The 23,515-nt window shown below is 44.7% G+C and overlaps 1 protein-coding gene across 2 annotated transcripts in view; it reads right to left on the reverse strand.

Annotated features, from left to right (window-relative positions):
- Positions 1-15: 15 nt before the first annotated feature.
- OSMR (oncostatin M receptor) overlaps positions 16-23,515 on the reverse strand; it is a 48,688-nt gene continuing 25,188 nt past the window's right edge. The window contains exons 6-18 of one of the 2 annotated variants that reach the window (XM_074995629.1): positions 21,200-21,329; positions 18,872-19,035; positions 16,002-16,147; positions 13,536-13,698; positions 12,775-12,851; positions 11,928-12,150; positions 8,202-8,402; positions 7,600-7,698; positions 6,879-7,058; positions 4,777-4,941; positions 1,750-1,828; positions 1,114-1,186; positions 16-637 (exon numbers count right to left, since the gene is read on the reverse strand). In XM_074995629.1, the coding sequence (XP_074851730.1) occupies positions 29-637; positions 1,114-1,186; positions 1,750-1,828; positions 4,777-4,941; positions 6,879-7,058; positions 7,600-7,698; positions 8,202-8,402; positions 11,928-12,150; positions 12,775-12,851; positions 13,536-13,698; positions 16,002-16,147; positions 18,872-19,035; positions 21,200-21,329 (2,309 nt within the window). In that variant the 3' untranslated portion in view covers positions 16-28. Of the gene's footprint in view, positions 638-1,113; positions 1,187-1,749; positions 1,829-4,776; positions 4,942-6,878; positions 7,059-7,599; positions 7,702-8,201; positions 8,403-11,927; positions 12,151-12,774; positions 12,852-13,535; positions 13,699-16,001; positions 16,148-18,871; positions 19,036-21,199; positions 21,330-23,515 lie in introns of both variants that reach the window. The other variant, XM_074995628.1, reaches the window with a different exon arrangement.

Genomic DNA, 23,515 nt, shown 5'->3' on the forward strand with positions numbered 1-23,515 from the left:
TAGCGTGTGTGAACATGCAGGTCAGCTTTTAAAGCTGGACTGGAAGTAATAACGCTGCTGAGTTGTTAGAAGTAGAGCTGTTCTCACTGTGAAGGTCTTCATCAGACATAGATGTGACCAGCTCTGAACCCAAGACTGTTTGTATTTTGTAACTTGAATGTTCCATGGGCTCAGTGAAAGAGCACAAATTACTTAACTTAAACTCAGAAGGAGGTAGGTCCATTTGTGAAATGTATCTTAAACTGTCTTCCATCTCAGTGATTTCTTCTTCTGGTGTGACAGTGTCTTTACTCAGAATTTCAATGTAATGCTGTGGCTGGTACAACAATCTAGACAGCTGTGGGTCACTTGTTCTGGACATCCACAGGTTCTGATAAAGGCTGGAACGAAGGGCAGTCTGGGGAGAATAGGTTAAGTTGTCAAACGATGCGCAAGCTTCTCGAGCTGACTTTGTGCACGGCAAATCTACCTCTTCATTTTGAACAAAATATACCCAGCAAGGATTGGTAACTTTGCTTTCACTTTCTCCTAAGATAGTCTCATGGTTCCATGGCTGTAGTATATTGGGTTCTGGTGTATTGTCCAGCACTACAGTATCAGCAATGCAGTCACTTGGCTTCAGTACTTCCGAATTAACCTGCAAGGCAACAGAAGACAATCACTTTAGAACAACACACTGACTTAGAGGAAAGGAAGTGATTATTTTAAGCATTTTCAGAAGTGTATACTAAATTCAGCATAGTCAGAATTTTTACAAGATGGATAAGACTGAGAGAGAAGGGCACACATATGGTTCAAGTTCACTGGGGCTGTCTCTACACTAGCCCCACTTCTTGGAAGGGGGCATGGTAATCAGCCTGAGCGGAGAATGCTTATGAAGTGCTGCAATGAATATGCAGCCCTTCATTAGGTTAATTCTCCCCGTGGCAACTTCGAAGTTGCAAATTTCGAAGCACTGGCATGCCATATAGCCGCTGGCACTTCAAAGTACCCGCACAACTTACTCCCAAAAGTTCTCAAATTCAAAAAAGAAAATTCTACTGTAATACTTTTGCTGGATCTTAGTTTGAGAGTGGAAAAATTAAAGTTACAGTATTTGTATAATGACTTCACCTTTAATCCATTAGATGAGAGGACTTTGCTCTTATTAGGATTGGGAATTTCAGCACAGCACCAGCTCTCCACCCTAGAAAAACACAGACAAACAAGTAAGAAACTTTTTGTTCACTTGTCAACATTCATTCTGCCTTCATATGGACAGCAGAGCTAAGAAATAAGAAAGCTAAGAAATAAGCAGAGATGCCATGTAGTATGTATCACAATAAACCAATATTCAGGGCATCCACTTACTGAGGGCAGGACTACACTACAAAAGACATTTGATCTAAAGATACATAACTCCAGCTACGAGAATTGCTTAGCTGGAGCTGATGTACCTTAAGCTGAATTTCCAGCACAGCCCCACAGCAGCAGGTCAACAAGAGAAACTCCCCCATCACCTTCCCTTATTTTATGCAACAGTGAGGAGTACCACAGTTGATTGTGGGGCGGGTGACCTCAGGGTTTGATTTATCACGTTTCCTGCAAGGCATGCTAAATTGAACCCCAGAAAATTGAGCTGGGCAGCATCAAACTTCTGTTAAGCATAAACATTCAGAAAGAGAAATTAAGGTGGTATTATGAAGAGAGTATGGATTAAAACCGAGATTTCTCTGTTTACAGATGAAAAATGTATTACAATGAACTTACCACTTGCTTTTCCAGAAGCACACAGGAATTATTAGTACAAAAAGAACGGTTGCTAGCAGAACTGTAAGATAAATCTTGGCTATGAAAGAAAAACAGCATATCAAAAAGCAGTTTTTTAACTTTCCCTTGGCTGAATCTATATACATGTTGAACATCTCTAGTCTGGCACTATCTTATTCAGCAACATCTGTAATCTGACATTATTTGAATTAGCCCAGCAACCACTTTTCATGGGTGTATCACATAAAGGCTACGTCTACACGTGAAGCCTACATCGAAGTAGCCTATTTCGATGTGGCGACATCGAAATAGGCTATTTCGATGAATAACGTCTACACGTCCTCCAGGGCTGGCAACGTCGATGTTCAACATCGACATTGCGCAGCACCACATCGAAATAGGCGCTGCGAGGGAACGTCTACACGCCACAGTAGCACACATCGAAATAAGGGTGCCAGGCACAGCTGCAGACAGGGTCACAGGGCAGACTCAACAGCCAGCTGCTCCCTTAAAGGGCCCCTCCCAGACACACTTGCACTAAACAGCACAAGATACACAGAGCCGACAACGAGTTGCAGACCCTGTGCATGCAGCATGAATCCCCCGCTGCAGCAGCAGCAGCCAGAAGCCCTGGGCTAAAGGCTGCTGCCCACGGTGACCATAGAGCCCCGCACGGGCTGGAGAGACAGCATCTCTCAACCCCCCAGCTGATGGCTGCCATGGAGGACCCCACAATTTCGACGTTGCAGGACGCGGATTGTCTACACGGTCCCTACTTCGACGTTGAACGTTGAAGTAGGGCGCTATTCCGATCCCCTCATGAGGTTAGCGACTTCGACGTCTCGCCGCCTAACGTCGAAGTTAACTTCGAAATAGCGCCCGACGCGTGTAGCCGCGACGGGTGCTATTTCGAAGTTAGTGCCGCTACTTCGAAGTAGCGTGCACGTGTAGACACAGCCAAAGTTTGTTGACAGCCACCAGTCCTGGTTCTCAGTGTTCTGTGCTGTTATTTAGCTGTAACTGACCCCTAAATGTCTTCTAAGAGCCCAGTATGCAGTGGAAGAGTTGGCCATGTGCTAGACAATATTGACTTCCGTGGTTCTGCAAATTCTCTAATTATATATCTATGCCAAGAAATCTTTGATATTTTAATTTATAGTTAGCAAATCAACTCAAATAAAATGATGGTGCCTGTAAGTAAAAGACAATTTTTAAAAAATGTTGGGTAACGCTAAAATATTTTAGTATAAAAATAAATGCCAAAAATTACATGTTTGCTTATAGACTTTTCAGTCGGAAGGAACCATTATGATGATTTAATCTGACCTTCTGCATTATGCAGGGCATAGAATTTTGTCAAGTGATTCCCTTCTCAATGCTGGTGACCGCTGATTTGAGCTAGAGCAGATCCTTTAGAAAGACATCCAAACTTGATTTAAAGATCATCTATCCTAGAAGCTCTAATTACAGGCTGAACCTTTCCAGCCCGGCACCCTCAGGACCTGACTGGTGCTGAATTACAGTAAAAAAAAAAGTGTGTGTGTGTGTGTGTGTTGTTTTTTATACTGAGATTGCTATGTTGAAGCAAACCCCTAATGCAGACAAGGTATAGGTAGTTCTGACCTCCTTGTAACTGTTTACAGCCAATCCCGCATCCCTCTGGAATTTACCTCAAGCAGCTACACTGAAGTAAAACCTGCCTGTGCCGTCTTCACTAGCGTGTTACATTGAGACAGTTACCTCAATATGTACTTTTTGTTTTTAGTGAAGATACTTGCTTAATAAAATGCTTAACATCCCTAGTACATCTATCCCTATCCAGGAAAGAAAGGACATAAATAGGACATAAGAACATTTTTAAGTCCTTTGCTTAATGGGGACAGAAGGTCTCACTACTAGTGTTCCAGGTATCAAATCAAGGGAGTTGAGGGAGCTCAGCACCAAACAGAATTGAGCCTCAGAGATCATGTTTCCATAGCAGCTATCCATGGAGTCATGCAGTGCTGTAACAAACAAGGACATTGAGTTTTGACTTTTAAATTAATGAGGTCTGAAGAGAGAGCCTCTCTGGAGACATTTTTAGTGTTAGTTTATGGATTTTCATCTTACTTCTCACTGGTTTTAGTTAGGAGACCTTGCTTTCACATACACTTCACAAGCTGTCTGGGAAGTCTAAGCACTCCCGTTCAATGAGAGAGCATGCTGCTCAGTGTAAATGTAGGGCTTTTGTGCCCTGATCAACACTCCTGCTTCTTCTAAGGGCAAAGCTGGGGAGTTACAGCTTGGGAGCATGAATCCCCAGAGAGAGTCCAGTATGATATGTTCAAGCAAGCAGGAATACAGGCAAGTAATGACCCTTTCTCCCTAGATGGCTAATATGGCAGTAGTTAGTGAGTATGATTTTCATGAAGTGACCTTTGTTAGGTCATGGTTATCATGCCATGAAGGAGATGCTGAATTTGTCAACTAGTTTTTCATACAAAGCAGTGTTAGGAAATCCAGATCCCTTATTTGCACATAAACTATCTACTTGGTCATGAAAGCAACAGCAACTAAATGAAAAGGTTTATGTTCTACTATAGGTTATAAAACTAGTTGGAACTAAAGAAAATTCCTTGCTAGTATAGTGTGCTATTTGGCAAAGACAAGCAGGCATCAGTAACCTTCTGATTTCAATTCTGTCACTGTAAATGAACCTCAGTGTTGCCCTCTGCAAAGTGGGTAGAAATTTACCTTCTTACCTCGCGTGGTGATTGATGCTTAAATAACATGGGAAAATGCTTTAAACATGGTACAATGTTTCTAGGATGAAAGGAACTATGCAAGTACAAAACATATGACAAATATATTATGAATGTATGTGTTCAAACTGGGATCTTTTTCAAATCCATTTATCTCTATCAAATCTAAACTTTTTTGTTCTTTTTACAATAACCAGCAGTAATTGGTGCTAATTTCATTCTCTCCCTCCCCCCGCTGGCCCCATGTGACCATTTCAATACATATTTTCATTTTCATTAAACTCACAGTCATCTAGTGTATCTACATTTATATAGCCATCAATGGGAGTCTCTCCTCCGCCGCTGTAAGCTTTAACTGCCACTGCATATGTTGTTTTTGGCATCAGATGTTTCAGCATATATCTCTTTTCCTCTGGGTTTTCTACAGTGTATTTACACAGGACTGAGCCATCTGCAATCAAGAGAGATGTTGTCAACCATCACTCCCAGTTGATTTTTACTGTGGGTTCTCTTTCAGGAAGGGGGATGTGCTCTAACTCAATGATTCTCAATCTTATCATGTCCTCCTTTGTGTCTGCAATCATTTACACTCCTCCCCTCCCCCACAGACCTATATATTACTGCTGCCAGGCTCTGAAGACAGAGCAGAAAGTGGCAGCTGCTGCCCAAGCACCCACCTATGAAGGCAGTGTGCTGCCAACAGCAGTGGAGAAATAAGGCTGGCATGTTTCCACACATACTCTGAACTGCTACTGGTAGTGGTGCTACCTTCAGAACTACGTGCCTTGTCCGCAGCCGCTGCTTTCTGGCCTCCCAGCTCTGAAGACAGAGGCTCCTCATGTCTCTATGGAATAGATTTTTTGCTCCTCCAGGCGGGATGCCCTCCTCCCCGCATTTGAGAATTTCAGCTCTGACTCACTTCTGCTGGGCTGGGTGGCACCTCTTCTGATTAGACTGGAGATAGCAGCCGCAGCAGCAGCCACAGCAGCTGTGTCTGAGGGACCCATCCAGGAGGGGACACCCCACCAAAGTCCTGTCAGAAGGCTCTGCTTCTGCCAAGCTACAAGCTCTGTTTCCACTTCCACAGTTCAGTTACTTTTGTCGGTAGCTTTTCAGCAGATTTTGGTTTTCCAGTTTTGCCTTTGTCTCCTTCTCCTCTGTGAGCCCCCACACTCCCCGCATCACTCATAGGTGAGCAGCAGAAATGTTAGTACAAGGGACTCAAGCTCGGGCTAGCAGTGTGTTCCCACTTGAGGTGTTCGTCAACCACATCCCTCATCCTCTTTAGCCTCAGTGCACATCTTGCCTGAAATGACACCCCTTCTTCACTTCTCAGACGGGTAAGTAGTTGAGCTTTGTTCTTAAATGCTTCCTGGGTCGGAATATTAGTGGTTATGTACAGTTACAGGAGTGCCAGCCATTTCACAGTTAACCTCGTTGTGACAGGATGTTGGTGAGCGGGCCCCTGGCAGCCCAGGCACATGCAGACACAAGCTTTACCTGACACCAGTCCAAGCAAAAATGGGGACTGGATCCACTGGTGGTGAACCAGAACACGACCGAAGTTGGAGAAGAGAAATAGGAGGTGAGAATAAACACTGTTTTTGCATGCAGTGGGAGGATCTGAAAATTGAGATGCACTGAAATCTTATCTTCTCCAGTTCAGTGTGGGCCAGAAAAGTCAGAGAAGGTATCCCATGTAGTTCTCTGTCCCAAATATTTAATGCAGTTCCCATGTCAACTTCACTGCTAGATGAACAGACTGTATATAGCACAGCCATGCACATTGTCATCGAACCAACTAAGGGAAATGGACCTAATGGGGAATTTCCAGAGCCATAACCCTAAAGCTATGAAAACATCAGCACACAAGTCGCATCCAGCTACCTCTAAAAAGTCCCCACTGTTGTAACAGAATTGATAGCAGCTTCTTCATCTGTCTTCCAAAAAGAGACTGGGTGGGCTATTGAAAACTCTACCAGAACTCATTTAATAAGAGATGGAAACTCGGTGCAGCATGGGATCTGATACCACAGCCATTCCACCAACGAAGCACGCTGAAGTCAATGGAAGCTTCCCACGTAGTGGCCTACAAAATGGGGCCTTCTATAATCCTATACTGAGAGTCCTGCTTCTGTCAATTCAGAGCACTCTATACTCAGTCCTTGAAAATAAGGCAACAGTTACCTCACTTTACAGGTCACAGATCATTCCATTTATTCCCCAGTGTGTTGATTTATTTGCCCAGTGTGTAAGCACTGAAGAACTTTCCAGGAGTCTCCAGATTACTGATCTCCTGAGCAAAAGGTGTGCAGCTTTCCACACATTTCATGCACGCTGTGTTGGATAGACAGATGTATAGATTTCTGGGTTCAAAGTATCAATTACCTGAAAGAGCATGTCCTGTGGATCCTTTCAAACTGCATTCTTCTTCCATAGGTTTCACATAAACATGGTATCCTCTTATGAATCCAGGCTGTGACTCATTTATGGGATAAGAGTCCCAGGTTAAGGTCACAGAATGGGAAGTCATCTTAGTTACTTCAATTTGAGGGTCGACACTAGGAGCTGGAAAGAAGGAAACTGATTAACATGCTGTTTAATTTCTAGAATGTTTCTCTCTTCACTTGGCATTGCTCCTGAATTCCCATATGCAGTATCTTGTTAAATTTACCTTGTTTACTAAACATCTTGTTGAATTTGCATTGTTAACTAACATTGCCAATTTTCAAATAAAAACTGAACTAAGCCTGTTCTTCCTGACTGCCTCCTGGCATGATTGATGGACCTATCTACATCATTCATAGTAACAAATGTTTAATCATTGTTACTGCTACCATGGTTATAGCTGTTTCCCTGACTGCTGTGGACTCTTGTTTCCCTGAGAGCTGTGCTAACCAAACTGCCTCACAGCTGTCCCAGAGACCGTTCTGGGATGTTTATTGCATGTATATAATACAAAATGGGGAAGCACCATTGTGTATTTTAAACATTGCTTGCAGCTAATAAAGGAGGCAGAGAAAAGACAAGACAACAACAGAATTTCCTTCTCTTTTCATAAACCAAATTTAATGGATATGTACATATATAAAATATGTTTTCAACTTACCCAGTTCTTTGGTGTACCCAACCATCTTCCCCAGTAAAAAAGCTTCATTAACTACCAATCCATAAACCCTGAAGCTGTATCTCACACCAGGTATGAAAGCTGCTGGAAAATAATATTTTTTTTTAAATTAAGCCTCAATTGTTTTAGGTAAGAAAACAGAAGCAGATTTGCTTTACATGGAAATCTCTAATTCATTAAAAATCCTGATCTTGCACAGATAAAATTAAGAAATGGAAGTCCAGGAAATACTCTTTCTTAGTGCAGATCTGAGCTAATGAGACAAAAGGATTTGAAACTGAATTCCAGCTAACTCGTCATGCTGACCACTTATCTGTGGCATTTGATCAATCTAGTAAACAGAACAATACCATAGATGGTCCTGATTGACAGACACCCAATCAGTGACTTGATGACCTCTTGAGGTCCTTTCAAGCCCTACATCCATCTGCTTCTGTGAAAGAAAACTGATGCACTGTGCAGTTGTTAGACTTCAATCATTGTTTTCCCAGGATCTGTTTCCTAAAAGTCAGGCGTGCGCCACCCAGCACCCTAACAAAGAGTGGCAGCATAAACATCAGAGTGAAGAATTACTGTGCTTTCACCTGAGTTGATGAGACAGTTAGAAGTGTTGAAACTGAATCTCTTCCACTGAAAGTCGCAATGCTCAGACCTCGGAAAGTTGCACCAATCGACAATGTAGCCATCAAATGCATTTGTGGCATTCCAGGAAATATAAATGCCATCATCTGTGCCATTAACTCTCTCCTCTCCCAGGTCAGGGCGATCAAACTTTTCTTCGGTGCCTAGGAAAGAACGTACTAAAGCAATTTGCAAAATAGTGTATCTGTCTGTAAGTGTGTTCTTGACGAAAGATCTAAGTACAAATGCTTATACTTTGTCTAATTAAGATTGGCAGAATTACTATGCCAGTGTTGTCATTATTGTGCCTGATGACAGGATACCAGAAAAACTGCAGATTCTGTCTTTTCATGTTTCATCATTATGAAATGCTCACATAGGATCAAATTTTAGGGTACTTTCCCTGTCACTAAGAGGCTAATCACTCAAATACCTTCTGGTTGGTTGACTGCTGTACAATTTGTAGTATCAGGAACCAGCCTGCAGACTCACCAGACTGGAGCCCAAAATAGCATGTCCTGATCCTGCAATGAGTTCTATGTCATCGAGACCCCTGCCCCTATATGCAGCATTAAGGGCCCTGGTTAAACCCATATGTATTTTGCTTTGGGATAACCCCATGAATGTAGCATCTTTGTGAAAGTCCCAGGTGGGTGGGGATTTGGGGAATAGATGAAGATACATATATTACTATTTCACTTACAAGCTACTACTACTACTTAATCCTTGTACTCAGAGTGGAAGCTACAAGTCTCCTTCACTTCACTCTGTCTTGGGACAAAACTTCTAGCTGGCTCCAGGAGCACCTCAGCTGTTATCCTTCAATCTCAGTAGACCTTCTCCACGTTGTCCAAGGTCTTCCTCTTTTGTATTTTCCTTGTGGGTTCCATGTGAGAGCTTAATGAACTATGCTGGATGATGGTTTTCTGAGTGTGGCCTACCCCCCTCCCCACTTTTTTCTCTTGATTTCAGTGTCAATTGGTTCTTCTCCTGCTCTGTTCCAAAGTTCCTCATTTGTGATGAAGTCTTGCCATTTGATGTGAAGGATGTACCTCAGGCATCTGTTTATGAATGTCTGCAGCTTGTGATTTGAAGACTTTTGAGTATGCCAGGTCTCGCATCCATACCAGAGCACACTGTTCACATCTGTGTTGAAGATCCACAGTTTTGTCTTCACAGGTATTGCTTGTGAACTCCATATGGGATGAAGAGTCTTGAATACAGCTGTTGCTTTCCCTATCCTAGCACTGATATACTTATCTGTTCCTCCATCTATGCCCATAATACTCCCCAAGTAGGTGAAATGCTCCCCATCTTCCAAGTCATCCCCTCTGTGCGATGATGATTGTGTTGGACTGATTGATCCTCATTGTCTTGGTTTTTCCCTTGTTAATGCTCAGTCCAGTCCTTGAGGCAGTTTTGTCTAGTGTTGTTACTTTTTCTTTCATGTTGGTGTGAAAAGAGTGTGATGCCATCAGCAAAATCAATGTCCTCTCGCTGTTTGAAAAGCATCCACTGAATGCTTCATTCATGGCCATCTGTTGTCCTAGTCATAGTCTAGTCCATTGTGATCAAGAACAGGACAAGTGACAATAGGCACCCTTATTGCACTCCCAACTATGCTGAAGGATTCTGTCAAGACACCATTGTGAACAACTTGGCACATTGAGGGTTCATACGTTGAACAAATTAAGTTAATTGTGGATTGGATGCCATGGTGTTGCAGCAATTTTCAAAAAGTGTCTCTATCAATGCTGTCAAATGCTTTTTCAAAGTCTATGCAGGTTATGTACAGGGAGGCATTCCACTTGAGGGAATGTTCTATGACCACTCTGAGAGTTGCTATTTGGTCAGTACAGGAGCTCTTGCTTCGGAAGGTGGCCTGTTCTTCCCTGAGCTGTCTATTGATTTCTGTCTTCATTCTCTCCAAGAGAATCCTATTGAACACTTTTCCCAGAATAGATGGTAACGTGATGCCCCTCCAGCTCTTGCTTTCCTTCAGGTTGCCTTTCTCTGAAAGCTTGATAAGGTAGCCATGTTTCCAGTCGTGTGGGATCTCTTCAGTGTCCCAAATTTTCCCAAATATATTATACATCACGTTGACTGATGTCTCACCACCTGCCTTGATTGCTTGTATGGGGATGTTGTCTGGACCAGGTGCTTTTCCAATGTGCAGGTATGCATTTGCTTTTCTGATTTCTTCTTTTGTAGGTCTGCTGCTGTTAATTTGCAGCCATATATTTGCAGGTGGTTACTTGGGAGGCTCCATGTGGTCAGGACGGTTCAGTAGCTCTTGAAAATGTTCCTTCCATCTACTGAGCTGCTCATTTGCTTTGTTAGCGCATGTTCCTCCTTATCCTGTACTGGCTGATCCACTGTATGCCATGACCCAGCTAGCTTCCATGTGATGTTATAGAGCTCTTTCAAGTTTCTCTGTCCTACAGCTTGTTTGGCTTGTTGTGCACGGTTTTCCACAATATCCTTCATGTCCTGTTTTACTGCCTTTTTAACTTCTTTGTTGGTTTCTGAATACAGTCTCTGAGCTTCCACCTTGGCCGCTCTTGTTTTGCTGTTGTTTGCTGCTGCTTTTCTGTCCTTTCATGCCTTCACTTTTCTCAGAGTTTTTGCTGTGATCCAGTCTTTGTGGTTCTTATGTTCTTATGTTCTAATTGGGCTTGTTTAGTTTGGAAAAGAAAAGATTGAGGGGAGACATGATAGCGGTTTTCAGGTATCTAAAAGGGAGTCATAAGGAGGAAGGAGAAAACTTGTTCTTCTTGGCCTCAGAGGGTAGAACAAGAGGCAACGGTCTTAAACTGTAGCAAGGGAGGTTTAGGTTGAACATTAGGAAAAAGTTCCTAACTGTCAGTGCGGACAAACAGTGGAATAAATTGCCAAGGGAGATTGTGGAATCTCCATCGCTGGAGATATTTAAGAACAGGTTAGATAGTACTTGGTCCTGCCATTGGGGCAGGGGGCTGGACTCGATGGCCTCTCAAGGCCCCTTCCAGTCCTAGTGTTCTATGATTCTATGCCTTGTCCTTTTTCCCAATGTTTTATCACTGGGTTCTTTCCAGGCTGTGTTGGTGTGTTCCCTAATTTGTTCCACAGTAGCATCTTTTGGGATGAGGTTGCCAGAAGCGTGTTATCTGTTGGACAGCTCCACGTGGAAATTGGCTCTTGTTTCTAAATCCTTCAGCTGCTCTGTGTTGAATCTCAATCCTGGCTTAGTCACTGTTGTGGTGTACCTCTTGAGCCTGAACTTGAGTTTTACCAAGACCAAATGGTGGTCTGAACCTACACCTGCTCCTCTTTTAGCATGGACGTCCTGCATCGATCTTCTGAAAGAACAGATCAATCTGGTTTTCTGGCTGGTGGTCCGGTAAAATCCAAGTGACCTTATGCCTCCTTTGTGTGGAAAAACATTACCACCTATCACCAACCTGTTGAAGGAACAAAAGTCACCGAAGTGCTCTCCATTTTCATTCATGTTGGCTAGGCCTTCTTTTCCCATGGTACAAGCTAAGTGACAGAAAATAGTAATTTTCAAACACATCAATGGCAAACCTGTAATTTTAATCCCACAACTAGATTTTTATTATTCCATGATGATAAATAGAATTTTACTGACTGTCACAAAGCTGTACAAAATAAGTACACACAAAAGTTATTTTAATTGAAGATACACAAACCATTTTCTGTCATTCGGGAGACGATAATCACTGAAGGAAGTGAGGAATTAATATTGTTCCTTGCTGCAATGCTGATTTTGTAGGAATGGTTATCGATGGAAATTGTTGTGCTGTTTTGTAATGCAGGAATGGAGATGTGTTCAGGCTCAGAAGCTGCCTCTAACTTTTCCCAGGTTATCTCAAATGAAATACCTCCACCATTAGCTCTAAAATCTGATGATGGCTGGGGAAAAATGGAAAATATTTTGAGAGCTATTTAATTGGCAGCTACATTTAAAATACTACAAATTGTATGTGACATGATTCTTATGGTACAAGCTTTTAAGGTAGGAAGGATACTGTACATGTGATAATTTTTTCAGGGGGAAAAAAGAAAATTGGCATTGAAAGATGGCATTAAATGGTATTTTTCCACTAAACCCATATTTTATAATATGTATATAGATTTTTTAATTACTGGGAATTTTGAAATAAGCCATCCTTAAAGATTTGTGTAAGTTATTTCCTATTTGTGTGCACTGAATGGGTGATTTAAAAGAGTAAGCTTTCCATTAATTTAAAAATTAATTATTCTGGCATCCAAAACACAACAGAACTACATTTTTAGGTGGTAAAGAAGTTCCCACCAACCTCTCCAAGAAAGCAACATATGATCAGAATCCAGAGCTTGAACAAAACTCTCTCAGCATCACTGCAGTGATTAGGGGGTCCATTGTTACAAGAGCAGCACATCATAATGGAAAACTAAAATAAGAAAGAAATCTTGCACCCTGCCAGGAAAAATGCCCTAGATACTGTGCCAGTCATTTCTGTAAACTTTCTTAACCATTTTTGCACCCAGACTCACCTTCCAGAATAAGGTCACTTGCCGTCCTCCCCAAAATGGAGTTACTTCTCTCCAGACATCAAGTTTTCCTGAGGGAGCTGTGATCAATCACATAAAACAAAGCTGCTGTACATCAGGCAGGGTGAACTGTTGAATCCTTCCCTAATATTTGGTCTAGGAGACCCCTCTGACTGCAATTCAGCTAAACCCCAAAGCTCACCAAACCTTTACCTCCACATCAAAAATGGAACCTCCATTGAAACTACAGAAACTACTTCTGGCTCGTTCACATCCAAACCCCATTCTCCCTCTCCCCAACCCCATCCCTGACACGTGAACACACAGATGTTTCTACCACTAAATGATTCCTCCACACCTAAAATGCACTGCTCTTCCCCGCCTTGTTAATCTGTTCAGTGGTACAGCTGCACCCACTTTCTATCTCGCCAGTTCTAGCTCATCTGGTGCACTCTGGGCTCTAACAAGCACCAGAACTTCAGGTGCCAAGTGGTGGAGACCTAGCAAGATGATTGACTCCAGACAAACCCTTTAAAGATGCAAGGCGTCAACAATCTTGAGCTTGAGTTTCGCTAAGCAGTCTGTTCTGTGCACTTGTACCCACACCTTTTAGAATGGTATTGACCCTGTACCTTACCCCAAAAATAAGGAGCTTGCCAGAATTTCCAGACATCAATCTGGCAGATGGCAAGTAACAACTTAAAGAGCAACTTTCAGCCTCTCTCTCCCCCTCCACCTCTACTTCCCCAATGGACTGAACTCACCTGCTTCAATTGTTCTGACCGTTAGGGTTTTGCTCCATTCGCTCCACTTCCAGAAGTGTATAGCTGCACCACAGCGCATTCTAAAGGCATAACTGGTGTAGGGCTGCAAATCCCCTTGGATGATCTGCTGGTATGAATTTGACTGAACAACTGAAGTATTGTGCTAGAAAAGCAAAGGAGATGTAATGTGGTGAGGGTTCAGGCAGCTCTCATGAGAAAGGGCCTCTAGGCTGATGTTCCAGAAGCCGTTCTGTCCCCCACTTCAACCAACAGCAGGTTTGTTATATCTGCCTTGTCAAGCTTGACCCAATGCAAATTATGTGGCTACATCCTGGAAAAGTCAAAATAGGTCCAAACACATGGACTTAAGAGAGGCCCACAAAGAACTCTATTAACCCTCTTTGACTAACACTGTTGATAGGAGCCCTTCACCTTGGCCTGCCAAAACTGCTACTTAATTTTTGATCTGTGTAGGTTTAAAAAGGCATAATTCATGAGACTTATTGCTCCCACTTCTGCCTCTGGTGCTTCTACTGTTGTCCATGTGCCCCCTTCTTTTATTGTGTATTTAAAATACCTTTGTGGGCCTCCTTACTAGGATGTGTTAAACAGGGTATTCTGAACATGTGCTTTAGAATACATGCATTACATTTTTTAAATAAATTAAATAATTGGAGATACACATCTCCTGGAACTGGAAGGGGCCTCAGGAGGTCATCTAGTCCAGTCCCCTTCCCTCTTGGCATGACCAACTACCATCCCTGACATCTATTTGCCCCAATCCCTAAATAGCCTCCTCAAGGACTGAGCTCACCACCCTGGGTTTAGCAGGCCAATGCTCAAGCCCCTGAGCTATCCCTCCACCACTCAAAAACCTAACTCTTGAATTTCACCTCTCACCAGACCTCTCTTGTTGCTCCCATAGTAACTGGCTCAATAGTGGTTATGTTCTACATGGGGATTGATGTGGTGGTGTAACCATGCTGGAAGCAGCAGATGAGACAGACAAGGCAGACGAAGTAATATCTTTTTACTGGAGCCATGTCCGGTAGAGGTTTGATATTTTGTCCTCTCTAAACAGGAGGGAGAGCTCTGTCAAACCCCCAAACTTGTCCCTTCCACCATCAGAAGTTGATCTAGTGAAATATATGACCTCACCTACCCTTTTGTATCACCTGGTCTCCACCAACATTGACCACCTCAGTGGCCTCAACATTTCTTCTACAATGTGATGTGCATAGGCGTGTGATCAAGTTTGGCATTCCACCCACCAAGGTTCATGTAGATATTACCCATAGTCTTAAAAACCATGATGTAAATATTACTATACTCCAAAAACACAACAGTTGGTTGTCTAGACAGAAACTGAAGTTGACCTGAAGGCTGCCTCCATCAACAACTGCCACAAATGAAAGTCCCTCTCTTTCTTGGTCCCTGGCTTGAAGGACTTGCAGCTGAGACAGTGATCTGCCTGATGGGCTGCCGCCAGACAACGGAGGCAGGAGTCATGGGGGTTCGCTATTTGTCACAGGCTTGTAGCAGCACCTGCAAGCATTGGGCTGGTGACATCGCCCACCACCCAAGACAGGAGGTAGAGAACTACCTACCACTGAATCAACTATTACCAATAACTGACTAAGATCAGGAATTACTGGAGAGTAAGCTAAGGCAGTGTTTCTCAACCGGGGTATGCGTCCCCTTGGTGGTACACCGAGGTCTTCCAGTGGGTACATCAACACATAGATATTTGCCTATTTTTTACAACAGCCTACATAAAAACCACTAATGAAGTCAGTACAATCTAAATGTTCATTCAGACAATGACCTGTTTCTACTGCTTCATCTGCTTTATGCTGAAATGTAAGTACAACATTTCTGTTTCAATTCATTTATTTGTTAATAAGATGGGAGAAAGTCAGCAAGTTTTCAGTAGTAGTCTTCTGTGATAATGATGCATGTTTTTGTAAGTAAGTAGTTTTTAAGTGAGGTGTAACTGTGTATGCAAAACAAATTTAACTTCTGGAAAGGTTGAATGGCACTTGTTTCAAGGCCTCAGATTATGTTAGGACCATGTTTTTCAACTGGTGGAACGCGTACCATTAGGGGTGTGCAAGAGAAGTCTGGGGGTACTTCTAACTTTTTTTTTTTAAAAAGGGGTACTTTATAAAAACAAAAAACTTGGGAAGCACTGAGCTAGGGTTGGACAGAGTTGCTAAGCAAGCAAGTAATGTTCCAAAGCTGCCACAGATGGTAAGATGGAACTGAGGGAGGTCAGCAGGGTCATATACAACACCATATACCAACACCACTCCCCAGAACTCCTTGGCCAACCCTCCAGAGGCTGTCAGGGGAAAAGGTTCCAAGGTCTGTGCGCACACAGCATGCACACATCTAAATCTGAATGGACGTGAACAATCTATCTTGAAGAACACCAGTTATGAGAGGCTAATAACAGTATTTTCTTACCAGTTCCATTTGCCCACTCGGGTGAAGAATTTCAATCTGACAGAGCAGTTCAATTGTTTTGTTCTTGGGCTCCATATTCCAGTATAAAATGACTTCTGTGGCTTTTGTATGTTCTACTGAAAGGCCAGAAGGGGGAGATGGATGAACTGCCAAAGGGAAAGATAAGTTAGGATCTGAAAAAATTTGAATTCAAGCACTTTCAATATGTCTTTACTGAGCAATAAAAGCGAATGCAAGGCTTAGTCTAGGATTTCCTCATTACATCAGTCTCTGTGGGCTTCCCAGGCAGGAGGGACACACATTAGTAAAAGTAAAAAACATTTTTAGAAATTGAATTTTTTTTACTGTTTATCATTATAAATAAAATCACATATCTCAAAAAAAGTAGTCCACACGGGACATGTGGTACGGCTAACCTCGTTCCTGCGCTCCAGGCCTCTGTTTAGTCCACTAGCCCCACTGCCAGGACACCATTGTCCCTCTTGAAATGGGGGGATGGTGGTCTGGGGGGTACCTGGGCCCCACCCAGTCATTCCGGGTTCCGGCCCAGAGACCCTGCTTGGCTGCTACTGGTGGGGAAGGGTTTCCCTCACCACAGACACCGCAGTTCTTCTCCCTGGGCCACTTCCTCAGAGGATTCCCCTCGTGCCCCCATACCTCCTCCAGGTAGTGGCAGTAGCAGCAGCGTCTTCCCCCTCTGGGTCAGCTCCCCCTGTTAGATCAGTCTACTCCAGCCTCCCACCGAATGTCAGGACTGCCGGGATAGGGGCCTTAGCCCTTTGCTGCTGAGTACTCATCCCCTCCTCTGCTGTTTCCAAAAACTCCCCATGCTTCTCTTCTCTCACCTCCTATACTCTCCTCTATCACTCTCAGACCTCCCATTAGGCAAAGGGTTCTTTTAAAGGCGATCTTAAGGGGGGTCCAATTGACCCAGGGCAGCTTCCTCCCCAGCTGCTCCTACTCTGCTTATTTGCCAGCCCTGCTTTTCCCTCTTATACTCACTCCCCGCCAGCCTCACCCTGTCTCAGACACTACTTGAAACTGTGGGCAGAGGTTGCAATCAGAAACTTCACTCCAAATCCAGATACTCTGAGACCCAAAGGAAGTTCTATTCACCACTGTTCTCTAGCCTGAATGTGAGCAAGTCCCTTCAATTTTCTGTGGCTCAGTTCTGCATCTGCAAAATGGATCTACTGCTACTCAGCTTCCCTTGTTGAAATATTTCAAGATCGTCCAATAAGCGTCATATAAGTCATGCTAGGTGGTATCCACAACTGACTCTTGAATACTTCTATTATTCATCCTACAGAGCTAGGCGTATTTGATGTACATTTGGTTTCGCTGTTTTTAAAATCAGCCAAAAATTTACAGCCAATATCTGGTAGCAACAAAAAAATGACAGGACTTGCCTAAAAAGACTGGTTAGAAGAAGGCTCAAAATGTAAAGCTTTATGCCCTCAGGAAGAGACATGTAAAATTGTTACCATAAGCACCTACAACTCAGAATTTAAAGCAGTTGGAGAAAGGACAATAATTTTCTTGCGTTTGCAGTGTGTTTCCTTTATGCGTTTGAGACCACTTTCTCTATAGTCAGTTTTGCTGTTTCACAGATGGTAAACTGCTCTTCCTGTCTTGCACTAGCATGACAATTGGGGTGACCATCCTCTCATATTTGGCAGGATGGTCCCATATTTGGGACATCAAAAAGGCATCCCTACTTGTTTTTAAAAGGATATTTGGGCCCTTCCCACACTGACCTTCACCACCAGTACCTGCTGGCTGGAAAGCACATAGGTCACTTATCCAAGCCTCTGGGAAGTACGGAGAGCATGGGCGGCTGCTGTGTCCCTGCCACTTCCTTCCCAGCTCCCCGGGGCTTGGTGGAGCCAGGAGGAGCCGCCCCTCCCCCAACAACATCTCACTGTCCCGTATTTGGGACAGGGAGTTATGGTCACCCTAACAATGATACTACTGGCATCCACTGCTCACGGGGGCATATCCCCACTCCTTTAGGCTCTGTTCTACCACTCAAATGTAATGTCACTCATTTTGAGGGAATCATTCATTCTTGTCCCAAAGTTATGACCATCCCACACAAATCTGCCATCTTCCCCCTTTTGGTTTCAAAGTTTTACATCAGAAACATGCAATAATGAGGCTGACGTCAAAGTTATGTAAATCAAATAAATGATCCCATGGCACTTTGTTTCCTGGTGTGTCTGTTTTCTGCGTGCCCCTCATTTGGGCCATTTGTCGCACATTGCTCCCCACATTTGGACTTTTGGCAGATTCTGAGGCCACAAGAGGGATCGTTAGGATCACTAAGGCCTTGTCTACACTTAGCGGCACCCTTGACCTACTTCAGCTACACAAACAGCATAGCTGAAGTCAACGTACCCACTACAGTGTCTTGCATGTGGTAAGGTCAATGAGGATTGCTCTCAGATCGATGCTCTCTTCTCAGCTTTGAGTACTGGCATTGATGGGAACAAGCTCGAAGATTCAGTTATGTATATAATACACAATAAATCAATGGCTGGTGGATCTATCGCTGCCACATAAATCCGCCATGTAGTGAAAATGAGGCCTTAGTCTGAACTCCAGGTTGAGAGCTGTGTTGATTAGTAACAGCAGCTGCAAAGCTAAAAGTGAAGAGGAACCAGGCAAGCATAGGCACAGGGAGAATGGACCCACGACAAGTGGGAAAGGAACAAATGTATTTCTATCTTTAAATCTGGGACAGGTGTTCAGACAATACTGCCTCATTGTCAGAGAAACAGGAGGGGTGACCCAGAATGTTTGCTGGTGGTGATCTTTGCTCATCCGAAGAGACCCTTTAAAACCCAATAAAAATTCAGAAAACCCCTTACCTCTGTGAGCTACATCAAGAACAAAATTAACACTTCTCTTTCCTAGTGGGTTCTGGGCAGTCAGTGTTAAGTTGTATATCATCTGCTGGTCTATTGTCCAAGAGCATCTGTTGGGTTCTGGATGAGGTGCTATTTTTTGGGAGCAAAATGTTCTGTTGGAAACCCTTTCAAGAGAGAGGGAAAATACACTGACTTATTTTTCTTTGGTTTAAAAGCACAGATGCTGCAGAAGTGCAATAATGGATTTGGATAATGTGATGCCTAGCTAGAACAGGTAATTTAAAATGAAGTTATTGGATAGGCATAGTTATCTATCAACAAATGTAACAAACACAGGTTGAACCTCTCAGTACAGCATCCTTGGGAGCTGACCAGTGCCGAATGAGAGAATTTGCCAGACAACGGGGTCATTATGGTCTAGCACATTACCAACACTTCCACTGCTTACTGGACTCTTAGAAGATATTTAGGGGTAAATTACAGCTAAATAGCACAGAACACTGAGATCCAGGATTGGTGGCTGTAAACAAACTTTCTGGGACCATGTGAAACTTGGCCACACCCATGATAAGTGGTCATCCGTCTTACTAAAATCATGCCAGATTACAGATGTTGCCAGACAAGAGAGCTCCAAGTGAGAGGTTCAACCTGTGGTCATTTCTGTTATAATATTCTAGTAGAACTGTGGTATAAAAGAAGGTACCCAGTAAATGGTTTGTTTGAAAAGCAAAAAGCTTTTAGGAGTTGCCAAGCAACTGTGGCCTGATCATCTAATGAGGCTTTCTGGGTGATTTAATGCTTCTATCTTGTTTCATAGGCTGTCTGTTCATGCCACTCAGTATTCTGCAGGAGAACTGTCGGGATGGAAAATGGGATTTATTCCCCGTGTTCTTTTTGTTGATCAAAGAAAACTTCTGTGGAAGTTACACACTCAAATTCTGAGCAATTCAATTCCAAACTGGTCATATGCAAGAAGCAGTTCAGTAACAACCTGTAAGTATTTTCTTTATTGTTGGCTTCTCAGCAGAGGTTAAGCTGTTACGCTGTGTCCTGAAGGATCCAGACCTTAGAACCTTGATGCTTTCCAGAATACCCAGTAACTGGGGCCTGGGGGTGGGGGTGGGGGCATAATCTGAGTGCTATACTGGGAAGTGGGGAGGTGCCACATGCACACTGAAGTCAGTTCCCCTGTTTCACTGGCTCTCTTCCCCTCTGACCTGGAGTGGTATCAGGGCTACTAGTGTTCAGGGGTGTGGCCAGCTTAATGGGGGAGCCCTAGCTGCTACCACAGGGATACCACAAGTTGGTCTGTGGCTCCCCACTCTTCCCCACTGACTTTTCCATCCCTGCCCAACTCCCCCATGTCATGACTGCTTAAACTGGGGGGTGGGAGCCCTGACGAGGTGCAGAAATGGGGTATTGAAAGCTGTCAGCCTCCACCCCACGCCCTGCTTTGCATCCAGAATTTATAAGTGTGTAAAATATTTACAACCGTGGTTTTAATTTATAAGGGACACGGCACTCTGAGGCTTGCTGTGTGAAAGGGGCCACCAACATAACCGTTTGAGACCACTGAACTATCCTTTCGTTCCCTGCTCTCACTTCCCTCCACCCTCACAAGCACTTACCACTGAAACAGGCCACCATTCAGGGTGCCCAGCACACGCAGAAAAGGAAAACAACTGTCCCTAGGAACCAGGAGATGATGTCCAGCTGCAAAGGCAGCAAGTCAGAGTCTTGGAGTAAGCTCGAAACATGCAGGGGGAGGAGGACCTAGTGTGGGAAGGAGAGAGCCCTTCTCCCCTCCCCCAGCATGCTAATTCAAGCCAGCCCTGGACACCTCAGTACTTGCAAAAATTGCAGTATGTGTATGTGTGGGTTGGGTGGGGGGAGTGGCATATGACCCTGTGTGCCCCCCATACCTCGCCTCTGTTTGGAGGGGCAGTGCTCACCTGAAACTGGGCTTGGAAAGGGGCTGGCATGTGTGTAATCTCTCAACAAAAATAAACTGAAAAATGAATATTATATATTAACTGACTGCCAAATCTTTGACAGGGCTAGAAGTGAGGAAATGACCATGGGTGGTTCTGCGGAAGGAGCTGGGCTCTTGGGCTTTGCTCTGACCTACCCAGGGTGGCCAACAGACTTCGCTGGGCCCTAGACAGTGTGGAGATGGTGGCTCCAGCCCAAGAAGTGGGTGGTGCTTTGAGCAGAAGAGGAGGGGTCTGGACTAGCCTCCCCTAGCCAGCCCTCCCGAGAACCTCATCTATTGTGAACTCCTGTACGGCACAGGCCACCAAACTATTGTAATCAATTACAAAAACTTACCTTTCAAATAAGTGGTACTCTGTTGAATAAGTCCCATAAAGATAGGTATCTTGCCCTGGATTCCAAGTACAGGTTAATATGTTCATGTCTGGAGTGTCGCAGGAAAGATCTTTAGGTTCATCAGGTGGTTCTGGCCATTCAAACAAGCGGGGAAAAAATCAACAATGACAATTACTGCAAGAACGGTATGTAGGTGTTGCTTGTAACTAATGATTCATGTGTACAAAGCCTGGTGGACTACAGGCATTATTTCAACGGTACTATTCATACCGACAGACTCAGAAACAAAAGCAGACTCAAATGCACTGCAATCAGAATGATCACTGCATTCCAAACATTTCGTTCATGTAAAATAATGAGCCCCCCAATGTTTAGGATTTTACCCAGCTTAAAACTGTGGCCAATGGGACCTGAGAGGGTGGCGCTAGCAGAGAAAAGCAGCGTGCAGAGCCATATGTCTCCAACCCTAAGGCCAGAGGGGCCCTCTGGCCCCTTCCAGGAGCAGCCAGGTGCCGGGGCAGGCAGGAAGGCTATTTCAGCCTGGCTGAGCCATCCACAATAAGTGCTGTCCCAATGGCAAGCCACATCCCAACCTCAACCCACTCCTGTAGCCAGCATCCCATACCCACTCCTGCACCTCAACCCCCTGCCCTAGCCCTGAGCCCTCTCAGAATCAGCACCCTGTCCTGTTCTCCTGCACCCCAATGCTCTGCCTCAGCCTGGACCTCCCCCTCCTGCACTCAAACTCCCCCTCAGAGCTTGCACCCCTCTCTACCCTGCACTCCAGCCCCCACCCCACTTGACCTCTCAGCCCCAGCTTTGAGTTACCACCCCGTGCTCAAGCCCACTGGAAGTGTGTAAGGGTGAGCGATGGGGGGAAGGGTTTGGAGTGAGCAGGGCATGTACTCTGGGAAGGGGTAGGGTGGATCCTGGATTGCCCTTAAATTCACAAAGTGATCGTGAGCATAAAAAGGCTGGAGCTCACTGCTCTAAACCAACAGAAGAGAGCTCTCCGGCTGGCTATAGAGAGCTGGTATGCAGTAAACACAGCCAACACAGGGCTGACCACAGAGGCACTCAGAGTATAACTTTGTCATTTGGGTGTGGGTTGTTCACACACCTGAGCGGTGCAACTTTCCCGGAGTAATTTGTGTGGCAGACATAGCTTGGGAAATATACACAGTGTCACAGCTAAACCTGAGGAAGACCAGAATGCTCAGGGTAAGTTGTTAACATATATTATGAGGGTCTGTTCAAGGTGAAGTGTCCCATCAACACCTCTCCAGTCAGGGGGGAGGCAGGCAGCTGGGGGCTGGCAGGCTGTTAATGGATTATGGTGTGGGTGGGGAAAGGATCCAGCCCACTGCCTCATTTCATCCAGCCCATGGCAACTCTCCACTTCATGAGCTGGAAGATCTGGGCCTCAGCAACCCCCCCATGGTGCTGGAGGCATGAGTGCTGGGTTGCCAGTATGCCCCTGCTGCCTCTAGGAAGAAGGACTAGCAAGGAAGCTTCATTTGCTGTCCTCAGCTCCCAGGATGGAGCCGCCTGGCTCCTCCACATCGAGGCTGGACAAGGGTGATGGTTCCAGGGGCTGGTTCCAGGAGCTGCACAGGAGCCAGGGCAGGTTGGGAGCCTCCCTTAGCTCAGCTGCATCACTGACTGGGAGACAACTGAGATAAGTTCTACCTGTCCTGAGTCCTCACCCCTCTTGCACCCCAACATCCCTGCTCTAGGTCAGAACCCCTTCCCACATCCCATCCTCCTCCAAGACCCTGCACCCACACCCAACCCTGAACCCCCTTCCACACCAAAACTCCTTCCTTGAGCCTGCACCCTAGCTCCCTCCTGTACACCAACCCCATGCCCCAGTCCTGAGCCCCCTGCATTCCAACACCCTATGCTCCGTTCCAAAGCCCCCTCCTGTACCCCAAACCTCCAGCCAGAGCCCAACTGCTGCCCTGCCCTCTCTTCCTTCTCCCCAAACTCTGCTTTCCAAGTCCCACCCCAGAGTCCATAGCCAGAGCCCTCACCTCCTCGTGCACCTCAACCCCCTTCACTAGACAGAAGCTCCCTCCTATATCCTGAATCCCTCATTTCCCAGAGAGAGCCTCCAGTGTCTGCGCAACCCCCACTGCCACACACACACACCCCTCACCCACACGGCTGCTTGTGGCCCTGACTGATTTTTTTCTGTGGGCCAATGGCCCCTGGTAGAAAAAAGGTTCCTCACCCCCAGTTATGGATTGCTGTGACAAACCGTAAATCCAGTATCTTTATTCAATCCATGATGTTTAGTGTCTAGCAAAGTTATGA

Source organism: Carettochelys insculpta, chromosome 5 (genome assembly GCF_033958435.1).
Source record: "Carettochelys insculpta isolate YL-2023 chromosome 5, ASM3395843v1, whole genome shotgun sequence".
In the NCBI taxonomy this organism is placed as follows: Eukaryota; Metazoa; Chordata; order Testudines; family Carettochelyidae; genus Carettochelys; species Carettochelys insculpta.